Raw genomic sequence first — 17,457 nt, 5'->3', positions numbered from 1 at the left:
CAGGGGCTCCCAGGGGCCAGGGACGGTGCAGACCCCGCAGCCCTGGCAGCCCCTGGTGTGGATCCGGTGTTTTGGCAGCGCCGTCGGTAACCGAGCCCTCCCCACCCCCAGCCCCCGCCGGTGACAGGTGATGAAACCCGAACGCATCACCTGGATTTTCCTGCCAGGCCTGAAGAGCAGAGCGAGAGAGGGAGGCTGAACCAGCCCAGGAGACGTCCCCAGTGCCAGGGCTGCTGCTGGCAGTGCCCTCAGTGCTGGGGCAGTGGCGTCTCCTGCCCCACCGCCCCATTTCCCAGCAGCTCCAGACCCCACTGCCATGGGGATGTGCAGGACACGGCCACCACAGCTCCCTGCACCCTTCTGGGCTCATCCAGCACCTCTCACCCCTTGCCCAGCTCCTTCCCCGGTGCTGTAGGGCTGCAGCAAGCCCAGGGGGGCAGCAGGACACACGGACACATCGCACTGCTCCTTTCTCTGGCAGAGCAAGGTGACAGAGAGGGGACACGCTTGTCCTCAGGCTGTTTATTGGCATCTCCCTCGGCTCAGCCCGGGTGCCGCGGCCCTGCCGGGCTGGTGCTGGCTCACCCATAGGCACTGCGGGGGCTGTGCTGTGCAGACACCCCAAAATGGACCATGGACCCCCCCCAGAGCATCAGCACCCCCGAATGCCCTCAGGCCTCTGCACAAAACCCCATTAAAAAGCCCCAAAACGCCAGAAATGCCAAGGGGGGGGGCTCCAGTCGCCTCCTCCGAGTCCTCACCGGAGCCCCGAGGTGCAAAATCAGGGGGGGGTGAGCACCACGTGCACCCCACCGAGGCTCTCCGGGGGTTTCAGTCCTGGGGGGCTGTGCTGGGCCAGGCACACAGGAGGGGAGGAATGAATTGTCCCCTTGGATCCTTCCTCCTCCTCCTCCCAAAGGCTGTGGGGGTCCCGAGCGGGGGGTCCAGAGGTTTTGAGCTCAGCAGAGCTCGTCCAGCCCTCCGCAGTTTGGGGGTCTCCGTGTCACCGCTTGTCCCCACGTCCTGGGGGAGCCACGAGTGTTGGGGCCGGGCTTTGGCACGGCAGGAGCTCCTCGCCCAGCCCCCAGCGCCCAGCGGAGCCCGGCAGCAGGTCCGGGACAGCCCCGATGGGTGCCAAGGGCGATGTCGGTGCCCCCCGAGCCCCCCGCCCCACCTCGTCCGAGGAGTCCGTGACACAGAAGCTTTGGCCAAGGAGGGGACCTGGGTTTGCTCCCCAGCCCCAGGGACGGCGCTTGGCATCCGGCAAAAAACCCCTGGAGCCTGGAGCTGCTCCCCTTCCTCCTCCTCCTCCTCCTTCTCTTCTCCCCCTCGCTGCTCTTTCATTTTCTCTTAATTTCTTGGGGCTTTTCTTTCGTTGCTTTTTTTTTTTTTTCTTTTTTTCCTAATTTCCCCCCCCCCTCCTTGGTTGTTTTTTTTTTTTTCTTCTGTTTAAATATCAAACGAAAGAGGAAAACCCAGCGATGGGGGCTCTGGAACCGGGGGCCAGGCTGCTGGGCGGGCGGTACAGGGTCCCGGGCTGGCTGCTGGGGGCGTTGCCGGGGGTCTGGGGGGTGGGAGTCCTGCTGGCTTTGGGGCGGAACAGGCTGCCCTGCTGCGTGGAGGTGCTGTTGGAGAGGGGCTGGTGGTCGGGCTCGCCCGAGTCACTCTCGGTGTAGCTGTAAGCCTGAGCCCGGGAGATTCCCTTCTGCTGCCGCCGCCACGAGTTGTAGTAGGTGGGGTCGCTGATGTAGTGGTTGACAAAGGAATGCGCCTTCTGGTGCCCGGGCTCCACCTCGTACTCGCTGTCACTGCCCTGAAAAACAGCGTGGGGCGATGGGCTGAGCTGGGGACGGCACCCCACAGCCCCAAAATCCTGTAGGGCTGGGCTCTGCTCCCAGCAGAACGGCCCCAAGCCGTGCCCGGGGAGTTCGGGACAGCAGGAGGAAATTCCACACGGAAAAGGCGGCCAGGAATGGGAAGGGGCTGCCCGGGGAGGTTTGGAGCGCCCATCCCTGGAGGTGCTCTGGCACTCAGGGCTCTGGGCTGGTGCCGAGGTGGGGATGTGGCACAGCTTGGGCTCGGTGATCTCTGAGGTCTTTTCCAGCCTAAACTGATCCTGTGTTTTCCTGGTGCTTTCCCAGCGCTCTTTTGGGATTGCTGGCCAGCGCATCCCGAAAGTATTTAAAGGCTGCGACGGCTGCAGCATCACCGGGGGGTTTCTGCCTCTTGCTAAAACAAAATAAAACCTCATGCAAAAGGTTCCTGAGCGCTGCCGAGGCCGCGATGCCCCCGGGCTGGCGGGGAGGGTGTTTTTGGGCTCTGCCGGTAATTGAATTCAGCTTCTCCGGCGGCGCACAAAGGGCCCATTGAGGGCGGTGGGAACTGCCCCGCGCCAGCGCCAGCTCCCGCAGCTCTTCACAGCTCCTCAAAAGCCACTCGAGCCCCGCTCGGGAGAGGAGCCGGCATCTGCCAAGGAAACAGCCGGTGCGGGCAGCGCCGGGGGGGCGCCTGGGCACCGTCCCCTCCTGCTCGGGGACGGCTCTAGGCACCCACAGGACCTTTCCCAGCCTCTCAGGATCCATCCTGGCCCTGACTGTCCCGTGGCCTCCCCGGGGCTCCTGCCCGGCCACAGCTGCCCGTGGCCCCGGGACAAGACAAAGGTGGCATTTTGTGGAGTTGGCAGAGGCGCGGATGCTGCCAGCAGCGAGCGGGCAGCGGGACAGCCCCCCCAGCCCCGCTGAGCTCTCGTCCCCTGTCCCCAGCAGCCCTGGGAGCCCCCGCAGTGTCACATCCCCAGCGCACGGGCCGGGGCCCGGGCCAGCTTCACTCGGAGCCGCAGGGATGCGGGCTGGGGCAGGAGCAGAGCAGCTCCCAAACCGTGGGAGGGCGGAGGAAGGGGCGGATGCTCAGGGAGGGCTCTCAGAACCCTGCAGCCCCCCCCAGGTCCCTGTCCCCCCTGCGCAGCCCCAGGGCTCACCTGCGAGTCGGAGACCTCGGAGGGTTTCTCGGTCAGGCTGCTGCTCTCGGCGGGGATCAGGTCGTTGTACTTGGTCACGTCCTCGTCCGAGTAGTGCAGGCTGCCGGGGCTGGGCCGGGGTGGGGACCTCGGGGACAGGCGGCTGCGCTCAGCGTGTGTCCCCTGGGCTGCGCCACGCGGGGACGAACCCAGGGGAGCCACAGGTTCTGCTCAGGGAACAGCCCCCAGCCGAGCCAGCCCCTTCCCAGGAACCCTGATCCCACTGGCAGGGGCTTTCGGGGGGGCACTGGGCAGGGCAGGGCCACCCCCTCGGGATCCAAGCCCGTGGAGGAGCAGGGATGGACACAGTGACCGAAAATGCTCTCCCTGCCCGGGGAGGGGGCTGTGCCAGGGGGTCCCTACCGGGTGTAGATGCCGTTCTTCCGGCAGAAGGAATTCTTGACGGAGAGGCGGCGGTTGTTGAGCTCCAGGGCGGGGAAGCTGCCCTCATCCAGGCTCACCATCTCCCCGTGGCTCAGGGCGGCCGCCTTGGAGCTGTTCCCTGGGGGATGGGATGCTCAGCCTCCCCCAGCCCCTCCCCAGGCAGCACAGCCCAGGGGGCTGGGGATGGCCCCGGGGGGATTGTGCTGGCTCCAGAGTCACCAGGGGCCTGGGGACAGCAGGAGGTGCCAGCCGGGCCCTGCCCCAGCGGCCCCAGCTCCCCACTCCGGGCTGTTTGCTCAACGAGGAGCTCTGGATTTTCCCCACAATTTGAGCCCTTGACGGAGCTAAGAAAACAGAGCTGTGTTTGGCTAATCCCGGTGACCTCTGCGAGCCCCCGGGGCTGCCCTGCCTCCGCAGCTGTCTGTGGGACAAGTCCTTCATTCCATCCCGAGCTCCCAGCGCGCCCGGGAAGCCGCAGCATCGCTCCGGGGTGGCGCTGGGCTCTGGGGGAGCTGCTCCCAAAGCGGGCGGGAGGGGAGGCTCCCACCGCTCCACCCAGAGCCCAAAGGCAGCGAGAGACCCCCACGAGGCTCCCACGGGGGCAGGAGGGTCCTGTCACCGCCCACCACACTCCCCCACTCACCCGAGTCCGACTTCTTGGAGTATTTCTTGCTCTGCCCGCGGATGATGAGCACGAAAACGAGGAGGAGGATGAAGATGAGCCCCACCAGGGCAATGACCACCAGGAACCACCACTCCTCGTAGAACGGGTTGGTTTTCTGGGCTGGGGCACAGCAGGGAGGATCAGAGGGGGACAGGGGACAGTCTGGATGGGGACACCCCTCTGCAGGGGTCACTTGGGGGGGTTAGTGAGGCCTGGATCCACGGGAAAGGGCTGGAGGGGGATTTGGGACTCTGTAGGAGCCAGGAGTGGGGTTCAGTGATGGCCACAAGAACAGAGCGACACCAGGACCCTCCCAATGGCACAGGGGGACAGAATCCCCTGGGAACACACCTGACACGGAGGGGGAAGGGGTGCTGGGGGTCCCGTAGCCGTAGTCGTTCACAGCAATGACACGGAAGTCGTAGCTGACCCCCTGCTTGAGGATGTCCATGCTGAAGGTGTAGGAGGTCACCTCCTTGGGGATGTCTTTGATGAGGATGTCCCAGAGCCCCTCATCTGGAAGAGATAACAGGGCTGGGAGGGGAGGGCTGGCCCTGCAGGACACCCCAGGGCAAGGGGTGATGTCCCTCCATCCCCCGGCCCTCCAGGTGCTGCCCTTTCCATCAGCCCCACTTGATCCCTTCAGCTTTTCTCTCGTGTTTCCCAGGTTCTGCACTGCGCTGCTAACCCTGAACTCCACACAAAGTGTCAGCAGGGTCTCCTCACAGCTCAGGCACGCACAACAATCCTTCTCCAGCCCACAGCCAAGGACACCGCTGCAGCTCCGAGCCCAAAAAGTGCAACCAGAGAATTGAGGAGAGCAGCCTGGGAGGGTGGGACTGCATCACCTGAACTGCACAATTCACCCCAAGGTGGAAATGGACCCAAACCCATAAAAGTGAAAACTCCTGAGCCAGGGCCCATCCTGGGTGCAGCCATGGCCGGGCTCTTGCAGTGCCCAAGGTGCATCTTTGGAATGGCTTTTATTAAATCCCTGCTTTATTCCTTTAACCCTGCCCAGCCTCTGCTCCAGGAGCCCCTCAGCATTTCCCTCATGGATCAGCACATGGACAAACCCCCAGGCACCGGGTCCTAACGCCTCAACCCAGGTCAGCTGTCCCTGCCTCAGTTTCCCCCGAGGGGGGGATGGGGAGCTGTGGTACCTGAGGGCCGAGCCTCGATGACGTATCTGGTGATGGGTCCTTGCCCGGGGTCCCCGCTGGACCAGTGGATGGTGATGGCCGAGCCGTAGCGGGAGATGAAGGGTTCTCCGGGGGGGCCGGGGGCACCTGGGGACCGGAGGGCAGCTGGAGATGGGGGCACAAAGCAGTGCCAGCCCCCAGCCCATCTCCTCCCTCTCCCCGTACCTTCCCCGGGCCCCGTGGTGATGTTGGCCTCCACGTCCGGCCCGTAGGCGAAGGTTTTGGCCCTGATTCGGAAGCGGTACGTGACGCCCTCGGCCAGGTCCTTGACCTTCATCCACAGCGGGCTGTTCCCCTTCACGTCCACCGTCACGATCTTGCTCACGCCTGCGGGGACGGAGGCTGAGCCGCGTCCCCCCGAGCCCTCCCCGCTCCCCCCGGCCATGCCCTCACCATCCACGGGCGTGCAGGGCTCGTAGACCAGCCTGTAGCCCTCGAGGACCCCGTTGGGCAGCGCCGGTGGCTCCCAGGACACGTTCACTGACGTGGTGGTCAGCTCGCTGAAGCGGATGGAGCCGGGAGCGCTGGGGGCTGCAGGGGACGGGGCGGCAGGGCCGGCTCAGCGCTCCAGGGCACATCCAGCCCCTCTCCCTGCCTCCACCCCGCTGCTGAGCACCAACTCACACCCCCAGAGCCAGCCAGCCCCTCTCCCTGCCTCCACCCCGCTGCTGAGCACCAACTCACACCCCCAGAGCCAGCCAGCCCCTCTCCCTGCCTCCACCCCGCTGCTGAGCACCAACTCACACCCCCTGCGCCCCAGCCCTGCTGCCACTCCCCGTCTCTCCTCCCGAGACCTTCATCCTTCTCCAGCCTCGGCTTGAACTCGCTGGGGCGAGCCCAGGGATGTTCTGCTCGGGCTTGCAGGATGAGGGGGAATCCCTGGAGCCGTGGAGACACCTCCCCACGGAGCCCGGGGGTGCTGGGGGAGCCGTGCCACGGGCCCCACCTGCCTGCTGTGTCCGTGCCTTCACGGGGGGGCTGCGGGGCCCGTCCCCCGCGGCGTTGAAGGCGGCCACGCTGACCCAGTACGAGGTGTAGCCCGTCAGGTTCTTCAGCTTCACCCCGGTCTCGGGCAGGAAAAGGGTCTTGACCCGCGCGCTCTCGTTCTGGCGCTGCTCCTCCCAGAAGTGGATCTGCGGGAAGGGCCGTGGGGAGCTGAGTGAGGCACGGATCCCACCCGGCTCAGCCTCCCCGAGCCCCCGGCTGTGCTCCAGCGTCCCTGCCCGGGCTCCCGAGCCCCTGTCCCAGCCTGGCGGCTCCGGGTGCGCCGGAGGGAAGGGAACAGCCTCTCCTCCTGGAGAGCTCCAGGCGGTGCTGGGCATCAGACACGGCTCACATCACCCGGCTGCGCTGAGATCACCTTCGAGCCGTGCCTGGTTCCCGAGGGATCACAAGCAGGAGGAATCACAACGGATGGGGACCAGGAAGTGTCTGGAGCATGGGGCTGGGTACCGCGGCTGCATCCTAATGCATCCCAACTGCATCCCGACACATCCTGGCTGCATCCCGGGCATCCCGACATGTCCCGGCTGCATCCCGACACGTCCCGGCTGTATCCCGACACATCCCAGCTCTATCCCGACACATCCCAGCTCTATCCCGACACATCCCAGCTCTATCCTGGGGCATCCGACACATCCCAGCTCTATCCCGACACATCTCAGCTCTATCCCGACACATCCCAGCTCTATCCCGACACATCCCAGCTCTGTCCCGGCGCATCCCGGCCGCATTCCAGGGCTGACGGCGCCATCTGCTGCTCCGCCGCCGCTCGGCACCGGGATGTTTCACCCGGGATCTCCTCGGGACTCCAGCCAGCATCTTCCCAGAGCCCCTTCCCCAAGGCACCCCCAGTGTCCCCCAGGGACTCGGCACCTCCCCGAGCTGCCAGGTGACAGCAGGTACCTTGTAGCCCTGTATGTCGCCGTTCTGGCTCTCCACCGGGGGCGGTTCCCAGCTGACATCCAGCTGCGTGGCCGTGGCCGCCTGCACAGCCACGTTCTGGGGCGCTCCGGTGGGCACTGTGCCGAGGGAAGGGACAGTGTCACCGCGCCGCCGCGGGGGATGCGCTGCCCCGGCTGCGTGCGGGGCTCCAGGACAGCCGAGCCCCCCTCCTGCAGCCCCCGGGAGGGACAGCCCTGCCAGGACTCACCCGCTTCCCCCACGAACACCTCCTGGGGAGGGCTGGGGGGTCCCTCGCCCACGGCGTTGTAGACGCTCATCCGGATCTCGTAGCGCCGGTGCTTGCTCAGGTCTGGGGGACAAAGGGCGAGTGGGACCCTCCCCGAGCCGGGGCAGCCCCGCTCCCCCCGGGGGACCCGGCAGAGCCCCCCTTGCTGGGAAGAGGGGGGTGCCCCCAAGGAGCAGCTGGAGGGGTCCCAGCAGTGGGGGACACACGGGGGTGGCAGTGGGGGACACACAGCGGGAGGTGGGGGGCACAGGGGGTGATGACTTACTGTCCAGCTCGTACTGGGTGAGGGACACCTCGCTGAGGTTGTGCACGGCATAGACGGCTGGGCAGGAGAGCAGGAGGGGTTAGTGCAGGGCAGGGGTGGGCTCCTGTCCCTGAGCCCCCCACCCCAGCACAGCCCCCACCCCAGGGCGGGCCAGGGCTCCCCTGAAGGGCCCTGGCACCCCCAGGTGCCCCAGCACCGAGAAGCCTTTCCATCCTGCAGCCCCTGAGTGGCAGGAGCCGGGTTTGCGCACTGGGGTCCCCACGGGGGACAGGGCCAGGTCCTGTCTTGGGCTCTGCCCTCATCACTCGTGTCCCTGGCGCCCCCAGAGTGGATGTGAGCCTGTTCCCTGCAGGGGCTGAGGACAGCAGCACACCTGGACACAGCAGGATGTCACACAGCCCGTGTTTGGCTCAGATCTGTGGCCACCTCAGCTACAGGGACACAGTGGGACAGAGCCAGTGACAACACAAGAGAACGCTGGGGACCACAGAGCTGGTGGCACAAGGGAACCAGTGGTGGATATGATTTTCTGAACGTGAGAGGGTTCAGCCTATCGGTGGCTGATCTGTTTCCCAAGGGGAAGTCTTTTGGGAAAATTTTCTCTCTCAAAGACTGTTGTGTAAATAAGATTTTAGCTCTCAAAACAATGACACAGATGTTGTGAAATGTTTTTCCTCTTGTCCCATCAATGGGATGAGAGAGGTGCTGTTCCTTGTACCAATCGGGTTAACCTGTATCGGAACACCTCATAAAAAGTGTTGAAACCCCCGAAATAAGGACTTTCCACCTCCTGAGAAAATAAAACCTCGGCTGCCGTGATATGAACCCTCATTTCCTACTTCGTGTCCACTAGTGACGACTGGTGACAGCTCCAGGGGGCACAGCCTGACCCTGGTACCCGGGAGATGCTGTGGAGCAGAGGATGCTGCGCCGCTCAGGTCCCCTCCTGCCACCCCCGGGTCACCCCAGCCCCTGTCCCCAGGGTCGCTGGGGCCGTGGGCACTCACGGGCGAGCTCGGCCCAGCCGGCGCCGGGGTGGCCGAGGCCGCGCAGGGCGAAGCCCCGCAGGCTGTCGTACACCAGCTCCCGGTAGCGCAGCCGGAAGCCCAGCAGGATCCCGTTGATCTTGTCCTCAGCCGGGGCTGCAAGGGGAGCCAGGGAAGGCACTCAGAGGCTGCTCTGACCCAGGGCTCCCTGGCACCCCGAGGTGCCGCCTGCCAGGGCGGGGCAGAGGGGACGGTACCTGCCAGCGGATGAGCACCGACGTGGTGGTGTGGGGGGTGATGGAGAGGATGGTGGGAGCCTCCTCGGGGGCTGTGGGGGTGGAAAGAGGGTGGTGAGGCTGCGGAGATGCCCAGGGCGAAGGAGGAATTCCTTTGGGCACGGGGGTGGCCGCTGGCCCTGCCCCAGGAGGTGCTGACCCGCCTGCAGGGTGGTGAGCGACTCCGACTCCTCGCTGTACTCGCTGTCCCCGATGTCGTTCGTCGCCTTCACACGGAACTTGTAGGAGGTGAAGGGTTTGAGCCTGCAGGGAGCGGAGCGCGGTGGGGACGGGGCAGCCAGAGGGTCACCCCCGATCCTCCCTCCCTCCCACCCTGTACCAGCGCTTCGCGTCACGCGGGGAAACTGAGGCACGGGGAAACCACCCGAAGCGTCATCGCCCAGCAGCCCCTCACCTGTCCACGACGAAGGAGGTGGCGTTGTGGCTGACGGGGGCGGAGTGCAGAGCCCAGTCCCCGTCGGGCAGCTCTCGGCTCTGCACGGTGTAGTAGCGCACGGGGGAGAGGCCGTCGCTGCCCGGCTCCCAGGACAGCAGCACGCTCCGGGCCCGCACCTCCTCCTGCTGAGCCAGCGGCTTCCCGGGGGGCTGCGGCCGGGCTGGGGGAGGCGAGGGGCTGGGAGCGCTGCGGGGACACCGCCAGCCCCCCGCCGCCGGCCAGGCCCCCCATCGTTACCTCTCTTCTCGGTGGTGACCACCAGCGCTTCGGCCGCCTCGCCCCAGCCCTTGCGGGTCTGTGCGGTGACACGGAACAGGTAGGTGGCCTCGGGCTGGAGGCCGGTGGCTGTGAACTGCCGGGCGCTGGCTTCCAGCACCTCCACGGCGGCCGCGGTCACCGCCGAGCTGTTCAGGCGGTGGCTGACCTGGTAGGCTGCGGGGAGGGAGCGCAGTGCTGGGGCTGGGGAGGGGACACCAGCCCGGGACCGACATCCGAGCAGGGAACGTCACCCCTGAGGGCTCCTAGATGCTCGGGGGATCCCGGGGAGCTGATGTCTGCCTCCCCACGGCGACCTCTGCATCCCCCCGCGGCGTGCCCGGGATGCTCCCACCTACCCAGGATGACCCCGTTGGGTGCTGCCGGCGGCTGCCAGATGAGCCTCACCAAGGTGGTCCTCACTTCAGGAAAGAGGAGCCCCACGGGGGGCCCGGGCACTGCGGAGGGAGAGATTGGAGTCACTGGGAAGTGGGGGAAAGTGCCAGATCCTATCCCCTGGGAACGGGAGCCCCGGGTGTCCTGGTCAGGGGGAGAGGGAGCGCCCCAAAGAACAGGGATAGGATGGGTTTAGGCACCCAGGGAACCACCCCAGCCCACCCAGCTGCTGCCACCCACCGTCATCCAGTGTCCTCTCGAGGACAGGAGGCCGGCTGGGCACACCATCGCCCATCCTGGTGAAGGCCAGCACCCGGATCTCGTACAGGGTGTACTTGTCCAGCCCGGCCAGCTGGGCACTGCGGGAGGCATTGCCCTCGGCCAGCCAGAACCGGGCGCGCACCTCCGAGCCCTTCTCCTTGTACAGCACCTGCAACACAGCCCGTGTGGCACAGCCGGGCCAGGCTGGCTCTGGGGGGCACCAGCTGCTGGGGCAGCACAGCCTGGGCAGGGGAAAGCTGCGCTGGCCACGGCCAGGAGCTCACCTTGTAGCCCAGGATGAGCCCATTGCAGTCAGCCTCGGGAATGTCGCTCCATCGGACCGTCAGGCTGCTGGAGGAGGTGGCCACTGCCGACACATTGCTGGGGCCGGAGGAGGGGACTGCGGGCGGGGACAGAGAGGGTCAGTGGCCGGATTGGCCCAGGCGGGTGCCCACTCCCGGGGGGGCAGCGGTACCTGACTCCCGGGTGCGTCCCAGCACCGAGGGGCTCCAGGGCCCGGAGCCGATGGCGTTGAAGGCCTGGACCTGCACCCGGTACTCCGTCCACTCCTCCAGGTCCTCGATGGTGAATTCCCGCTCCACGCGGTCGCGGATGACGTGGAGCGCCGGCTGCCCCCGCCCGTCCGCCCGCGCGTAGCGGATCCTGTACCCCACCGAGTCGGGGTTCCCGTTGTACTCCTGCTCCAGGAGGGGCTGAGGGACAGGCGCTGTCACTCCTGATGTCCCACAGCCCCCCCAGCTCCATCCCCCTTCAGCTCATGCAGGCACAGACCCCCCCCCCCCCCCGACCCGTGGCCGTCCCTCACCATCCAGCGCAGCCACAGGCTGGTCTCGCTGGCCGTCCTCAGGGTGACATTGGCAGGGGCCATGTCCGGGGGGGCTTGGAGGGTCTGGATCCTCCGGGAGGGCAGGCTGGGGGGGCTGGTGCCCACAATGTTCACCTGCCGCATGCGGAAACTGAGAGAAGAGAGGGGAGGTCACGGTGGGGGACAAGAGGGCTCCAGTCCCCTGGGGGGAGGTCACGGTGGGGGACAAGAGGGCTCCGTTCCCCCAAGGATGGCACCGCGGCGCCGCCCTGGCACTCACCTGTAGTAGGTGTAGGGCTTCAGGTTGGGCACCTCCATGGAGCGGGTGTCGGGCTCGTTGGCCAGCTGGTGCACGAGCCCCCACGCCCCAGCCTCGCCGTTCTGGCCCACCTGTGGGATGGCAGTGGGGTGAGTGGGGTCAGCTGCCCCCAAACACCCCCTGAGCCTCGTTCCCGAGCCCCCCTGTACCTGTGCCTCCACCTGCCAGCGGGAGATGGAGGTTTTGCCGTCATAACCCGGGCGAAACTGGATGGTGACGGAGCGGGGGCCGATGTTGGAGATGCCCAGGTTGGTGGGGGCACCGGGGAGCTCTGTGGGGACAGGGCAGGGTGGGTGGCACCGTCCGCTTGCCCCCAGCACCGCGCACAGCACCCCAAAACCACCACCGTGCTCACCTGGGGGGACCCCTGAGGAGATGGTGGAGGAGGAGACCTGTCCCTGTCCCTTGGAGGTCATGGCAGCCACCTCGATGGTGTAGGTGGTGAGGGCGGTGAGGCCGGTGACGCGGTACTCCAGAGTGACGTTGGGCAGGTAATGCGTCACCCGCGTGTTGGTGCGGTTGTACTCCTCCCACGAGATCCGGTAGCCTGGAATGCACCCCCGTGTCACCCCCATGTCACCCCTGTGTCACCCCCATGTCACCTCGGTGTCAACCCGTGTCACCCACCCCAGCGGCTGTGCAGGGACAGGGGTGGGACAGGACAGGCGGGAGATGCTGAGGGGTGGGACAATGGGGAGATGCCGTGGGGGAGGACAAGGACACACGAGTGATGCCGTGGGGTGGCGATGGGACACGGGGGAGATGCTGCACAGTGGGAACGGGACAGGAAAAGGGGGAGATGCTGTGGGGAAGGCACCGATGGCGGAGCCGCTGCTGGTGCTCCCTTACCCGTCAGGATCCCGTTCTTCTCCAGCGGCTCCTGCCAGCTGACCTTCAGGGATGTATCCAGGATGTCACTGAAGCTGAGGTGTCCCACAGGGCCAGGCACTGCCCAAAAGACACCCAGACTCAGCGCCCAAGCGCAGGAGCCCTCGGCACCCACGGGACCCCCGCGAGGAGCGAGCGGGGAGGGGGCTCCCCTTGGACGGGGCATCCCGGGGCTCGGCAGCTGGACGGAACCGGGGGGACGGGCAGGGTCCATCCCGCGGGAGTCGGAGCCTCCCCGTACCGTCCTCGTGGGTGCGCACCAGCTGCGGGGGGCTGCGCGGGCCGTCCCCGGGCGTGGTGAAGCACAGCACCGAGGTGAAGTACTCGGTGAACTTGCGCAGCCCCGCCACGAAGCCCACGTGGACGCTGGCCTGGAAGTTGGGCCGCACCGTCACCACCGTGGCCTCGTCCTCGTGCTCCGGCTCCCAGGCGATGAGCTGGGGGAGAAGGGAACCGCCATGGAGACTCCCAATGTCCGTGACCATCTCCGGCCTCCTCTTATTAATTCGGCGCTGATTAACGATCAATTAACGGCACTGTTTATGGAGCTGTGATTAACTCCGTCGATAACGGCGTGGGATCCCCCCTTGCCCGCATCCAGGAGGGATGGCCGGGCATTTAATTGGTATTGTGCAAGATAGCCTCTAGCAACTTAATTAAACACTAATTAGGCCCTAAAAATACTAATCAAAAATACTAAGTGGCATTTAATAAGAATGTTAAATATCCTACTCACGCTGGTTATCTCATCCAGCGGCAATTAAATTCCCGAACTTCTTTCGAGTGGATTAAGACACAAGTTTAATGTTTTAATTCAATTTCATTAATGTAAATTTGAATTAATTGCAATTTGGAATTAATTACAGAGCATGGGAGACTCCGAACCCATGCAAGTGTTAAATAATAGTAAATATTATTTTAACAGTCAGGAGAGATCCAATTAAAATGTGGGATTTCGGCAAGGAGGAGCCAAGACAATTTGTGGAGGTTGACCAAGCTTTCCCCACAGGCTGTTCTGTTTTTGGGAATCACCCTCACCTTGTAGCCCTGGTTGATGCCGTTGATGAACTGGGGGCTGGGGGGGTTCCAGGTGAAGCGGATGGTGGTGGAGTTGGTGGCCTCAGCCTGCACATTCCCTGGAGGCACCGTGGGCACTGCCAGGATGAAGGGACAGCTCACAGCGACAGCTCCACAAGGTCCCCTCCACCAGCGGGGTGCCCACCCCGGCTCATCCCTTCCCAGCACATCCCAATCCCCCAGGACCTCCACACCCATCCTCCTGCCTCCCATGCTGGGGTGCCCACCTGCCCTGCCCACCCCTGATCATCCCTGCCTACCTCCCTGCAGGGTCCACTCTGTCACCTTCATGCTGTAGACCCCCAGGCCGGCGCTGTTGTAGGCGGCCACCTCGATCTCGTAGTTGGTCCAGATGATGAGATCCTCCAGGAGGAGGTTGTTGACCTCGGCGTTGGTGATGTTCTTGAACTGGTACCCCACGGGCAGCCCGGCCAGGCAGTACCTGGAGACCGGCAGCTGTCAGAGCTGCCACTGTCCCCACCAACAGCAGCTTGGGGACCCTTGGGCTGGCACCCACCGGATGATGTAGCCCTTGAGGACCCCGTTCTGGTGGCTCTCGGGGGGCGGCTGCCACTGGATCATGATGGACTGGTTGGTGCGGCCGCTGGCGATGACGTTCTGGGGGGGCGCAGAGGGCGGCTCCTCGGGCAGGGACACCCTGCAGGGGTGGGGCAGGGTGAGCACCCAGGGTCAGCAGCCCCCCCGGGACCCCCGGCTGGACTCACCTCTCCGTGTCCTTGCTGAACTGTCCCCTGCCCACGTCGTTTACGGCACACAGGCGGAACTGGTAGGAGCGAGCGGGGACCAAGCCCCGCACTGTCACTGATGTCACCTCGGGGTCCACGCTGGCCAGCAGCACGGTCCAGGGTGCATCTGGGGAGGAGGGGACAGCAGGGTGGGGACCTGACCTGCAGAACACTGGGGTCCCCTGCCCAGCTGAAGAGGCCCGGCATCCCCAAGCTCCCTGAGGTGACCAGGGTGACTCTGGGGACATCTCCCAGTGCCCGGGGGGGTGGGAGCAGCCCCTTACTGTTCTCGGAGACCTCCACGACGTAACGGAGCAGGGGGCTGTTGCCGTCGAAGGGCTTGGCCCAGGTGAGGTTGATGGCCCGTTTCTCCTGCGGGCTCAGGGCGGCCACGGGGCTCTCGGGGGCGTGGGGGAGCTGCCTGGACAGGGGGGTTAGGGAGGGAAGGAGGGAGGGAGGGGAACAGCCCCGGGCAGGGGGAGCGGGCGGGGTGAGGAGGGGTCTCACCGGACACGGAGGTGGGCGCTGCGCGAGTCGTTGCCCCCGGCCGAGATCACCTTGCAGGTGTAGGTGCCGATGTCACCCGACCAGGTCTGGGAGATGTGCAGGGTGCCCACCTCGTCCAGGCGCACCCGGGGGCCGCTCTCGGGGCCCAGCGGTGCCCCGTCCTTCTCCCAGACGTACCTGCCGGGGACACCCAGGTGCGCTGGTGCCCCGCAGCCCCCAGCGGTCGCAGGGCACCAGGTGGCACTGCAGGACCACCAGCGCGGGGCCGAGGAGGAGGACCCCCCCATCTCCCTCCCCAGGACAGCGGTGACAGCAGCCGGGGCGGCAAGCCGGGGGTCCCTGGACTCCCCAACCCTCTCACCCACCTGACATCCACACTGGGGTCATGGGTGACCCCGCAGCTCATGACGGCCTTGGTGCCCTTGATGACGCTCTGGTTCTGTGGCGGGTCGGTGATGCGTGTCCTCGCTGCGGGGGGACACAATGAAACACCGGGGAGCTGCCACCACCGAAGGAACCGCGGGGCTGGCAGCAGCAGGGACAGCGCCCGTTTGCACCCACCAAACCCAGCACCCACCCCCGGAGAGCTCCATCCCACCCCGGGGAGCCAGGCAGGGTCCCTCTCTCCCGGCTGAGGTGACACGGGCGCACCGCGCGTCCCTTACCCCACACCACCAGGTCGGCAGAGGCCTCATCCACGCCGCGGGAGTTGGTGGCCAGGCAGGTGTAGGTGCCAGCATCGGGCAGGTGCGCGGGGCTCACCAGGAGACTGCCCGACTCCAGCAGGGTGAAGCGCGGCAGCTGCACGGAGCCGCTGGCCAGCACCCGCTCCCCTGGGGACACGGCAGAGCCCCCTCAGCGCCGCGGCCACCGCTGCTGCGCTCAGCGAGCCCCACGGCGAGGCTCGGGGGACAGCCCTGTCCCCAGCCCTTTACCTTTCTGCCAGGTGATGGCCGGGCGCGGCGCCCCCGAGGTCTCGCAGTTGAGGATGACGGACATGCCGTCGATCACCGCGCTGTCCTGGGGACCCCGCGTGATGTTGGGGGCGATGCCTGTGGGGCACAGAGGTGCACAGCCCCGCCTTGAATTCCCGGCCTGGACCTGACCCTGAAGAGTTTCCTGGGGTCCCTGAGCCCCCTGTGGGACTGATCCAGGGGCACATCCCACCCATCACCCACTCCCTGGGCAGAGGGGGGCTGGCACCTACTGGTCACGGCCAGGTACGTGGTGGTCTGCACCTCGCCGGCCGCGTTGCGGGCAAAGCACTGGAACATTCCGGTGTCATCGGGGACCAGCCCGCTGATCTGCAGGCTGCCGTCCTCCAGCAGCTGGAAGCGGGACAGCTTCTCCAGGTGCAGGAGGGCAGCGTCCTTGTACCAGGCCATCTCGGGAGGGGGGACACCTGCACGGGTACAGCCGTGTCAGGCACGGGGGGGTGGCAGCAAGCGGGAGGTGCCGGGGAGCAGCTCACCCTTGGCTTGGCAGGGGATGGCCACCACCTTCTCCATCTCGGCCGTGATGTGTCTCTCCGGCTCCCTGACGAACTGCGGGGGCTCTGCCGAGGGAACCAGGGAATAGGAACGGGGACAGAGCCTCTCCCCAGGGTCCTTGGGCTGAGCAGTGTCCCTCCTGTCACCTCCCATCCCAACCCCGGGGCTGAGCCTGCCCCAGCTGGCGTGGTCTGGGCTGCTCATGGGCAGGAGCTCACCCAGCACGGACAGGGAGGTGTCCATGGACAGGAGCTCACCCAGCACGGACAGGGAAGGAGCTCCCCCAGCACGGACAGGAAAGGAGCTCACCCAGCACAGACAGGTAGGCTCCGGCAGTCACGGCGGGGACGCTGCTGCTGCGCAGCACAGCCTCGCACTCGTAGAAGCCGCTGTCGCTCAGGGTGGGGTGCAGGATGGTCAGCCGGCGGCTGTAGTCGCTGATCCCGCTGGACACGGGTGCCCCGTCCTTCTTCCAGATGATGTGCAGCTTGATCAGCGGCCTGGGGGCCAGGGGCGTGTCAAGAGCCAGCTCCAGCTTCCCTGGAGGATCCCACCTCCCTCCATCCCACAGGTTCCAGGAGCGTGGTGGGAACAGATTTAGGGGCAGCCAGCCCCGAGGCTAGGCAGCGCCAGCGGGGAGATTCCCCATCCTCATTCCCATCCCCATTCCCACCCCAGGGCTCACCTGGCGTTGGCCACGCACTCCATGGTCACCTCCGAGGTCCCGGCCACCACGCTGGTGTTCCTGGGTGGGACAATGATGGTGGGTGCGATGGGATCGGCCGGGCCACCCACGTCTGGGGAGAAGGAGGCCAGAGGGACAGCCATGAGCACCCCCTGCCCACCCTGGGGTGTCCCCAGGGAGGGCACCCAAATCCCCGGCTGCTCAGCCTGGAGGAGACAAAGGTGACAGGGACCCGATGCCTTCCAAGGTGTCCCTAAGGTGTGTCCTGCCATGGGAGCCCCGGCACGCCCGGGCAGGGCCACCAGGCTGGTGACAGCAGGGAGGAGGGAGCAAGGAGTCCATAAAGCAAAATGATGGCAACAATAAAAAACCCTCATGTAGGCGCTGTAAAAACGCGATCGGCTCGAAAGCTGCTGATGGAGCTGAATCCATAAACAGGGGCTCCGGGATGTTTATGGAGCTCCAGGACGCCGAGGGATGGGAAAAACAGATTAATGGGGATGGGAGACAGGCAGAGCCCGCCACAGACAGGGATAACCTATCCCAACCCTGTGGGGCAGCAGGAGG

General features: G+C 65.9%; 1 protein-coding gene across 1 annotated transcript in view; it reads right to left on the bottom strand.

Moving 5' to 3' along the window:
• Positions 1-1,418: 1,418 nt before the first annotated feature.
• SDK2 (sidekick cell adhesion molecule 2) overlaps positions 1,419-17,457 on the bottom strand; it is a 45,730-nt gene continuing 29,691 nt past the window's right edge. The window contains exons 6-45 of the mRNA XM_058852417.1: positions 16,891-17,002; positions 16,515-16,705; positions 16,187-16,270; positions 15,923-16,117; positions 15,651-15,767; positions 15,381-15,548; positions 15,081-15,183; positions 14,716-14,892; positions 14,493-14,629; positions 14,188-14,335; positions 13,980-14,120; positions 13,723-13,904; positions 13,424-13,539; positions 12,627-12,822; positions 12,347-12,445; positions 11,853-12,044; positions 11,647-11,768; positions 11,459-11,568; positions 11,179-11,329; positions 10,828-11,065; positions 10,637-10,752; positions 10,332-10,521; positions 10,055-10,153; positions 9,678-9,872; positions 9,399-9,600; positions 9,144-9,247; positions 8,947-9,036; positions 8,730-8,864; positions 7,723-7,779; positions 7,419-7,520; positions 7,172-7,287; positions 6,213-6,399; positions 5,660-5,797; positions 5,432-5,593; positions 5,228-5,353; positions 4,416-4,580; positions 4,044-4,184; positions 3,380-3,518; positions 2,978-3,104; positions 1,419-1,813 (exon numbers count right to left, since the gene is read on the bottom strand). Coding sequence (XP_058708400.1) covers positions 1,457-1,813; positions 2,978-3,104; positions 3,380-3,518; positions 4,044-4,184; positions 4,416-4,580; positions 5,228-5,353; positions 5,432-5,593; positions 5,660-5,797; positions 6,213-6,399; positions 7,172-7,287; positions 7,419-7,520; positions 7,723-7,779; positions 8,730-8,864; positions 8,947-9,036; positions 9,144-9,247; positions 9,399-9,600; positions 9,678-9,872; positions 10,055-10,153; positions 10,332-10,521; positions 10,637-10,752; positions 10,828-11,065; positions 11,179-11,329; positions 11,459-11,568; positions 11,647-11,768; positions 11,853-12,044; positions 12,347-12,445; positions 12,627-12,822; positions 13,424-13,539; positions 13,723-13,904; positions 13,980-14,120; positions 14,188-14,335; positions 14,493-14,629; positions 14,716-14,892; positions 15,081-15,183; positions 15,381-15,548; positions 15,651-15,767; positions 15,923-16,117; positions 16,187-16,270; positions 16,515-16,705; positions 16,891-17,002 — 5,927 coding nt within the window. The 3' untranslated portion in view covers positions 1,419-1,456. The remainder of the gene's footprint in view (positions 1,814-2,977; positions 3,105-3,379; positions 3,519-4,043; positions 4,185-4,415; positions 4,581-5,227; positions 5,354-5,431; positions 5,594-5,659; positions 5,798-6,212; positions 6,400-7,171; positions 7,288-7,418; positions 7,521-7,722; positions 7,780-8,729; positions 8,865-8,946; positions 9,037-9,143; positions 9,248-9,398; positions 9,601-9,677; positions 9,873-10,054; positions 10,154-10,331; positions 10,522-10,636; positions 10,753-10,827; positions 11,066-11,178; positions 11,330-11,458; positions 11,569-11,646; positions 11,769-11,852; positions 12,045-12,346; positions 12,446-12,626; positions 12,823-13,423; positions 13,540-13,722; positions 13,905-13,979; positions 14,121-14,187; positions 14,336-14,492; positions 14,630-14,715; positions 14,893-15,080; positions 15,184-15,380; positions 15,549-15,650; positions 15,768-15,922; positions 16,118-16,186; positions 16,271-16,514; positions 16,706-16,890; positions 17,003-17,457) is intronic.

Source organism: Poecile atricapillus, chromosome 17, assembly GCF_030490865.1.
Source record: "Poecile atricapillus isolate bPoeAtr1 chromosome 17, bPoeAtr1.hap1, whole genome shotgun sequence".
Classification (NCBI taxonomy): domain Eukaryota; kingdom Metazoa; phylum Chordata; class Aves; order Passeriformes; family Paridae; genus Poecile; species Poecile atricapillus.
The sequence above is the reverse complement of the archived record's forward strand: the minus strand, read 5'-3'. Positions and strand labels throughout refer to the sequence as shown.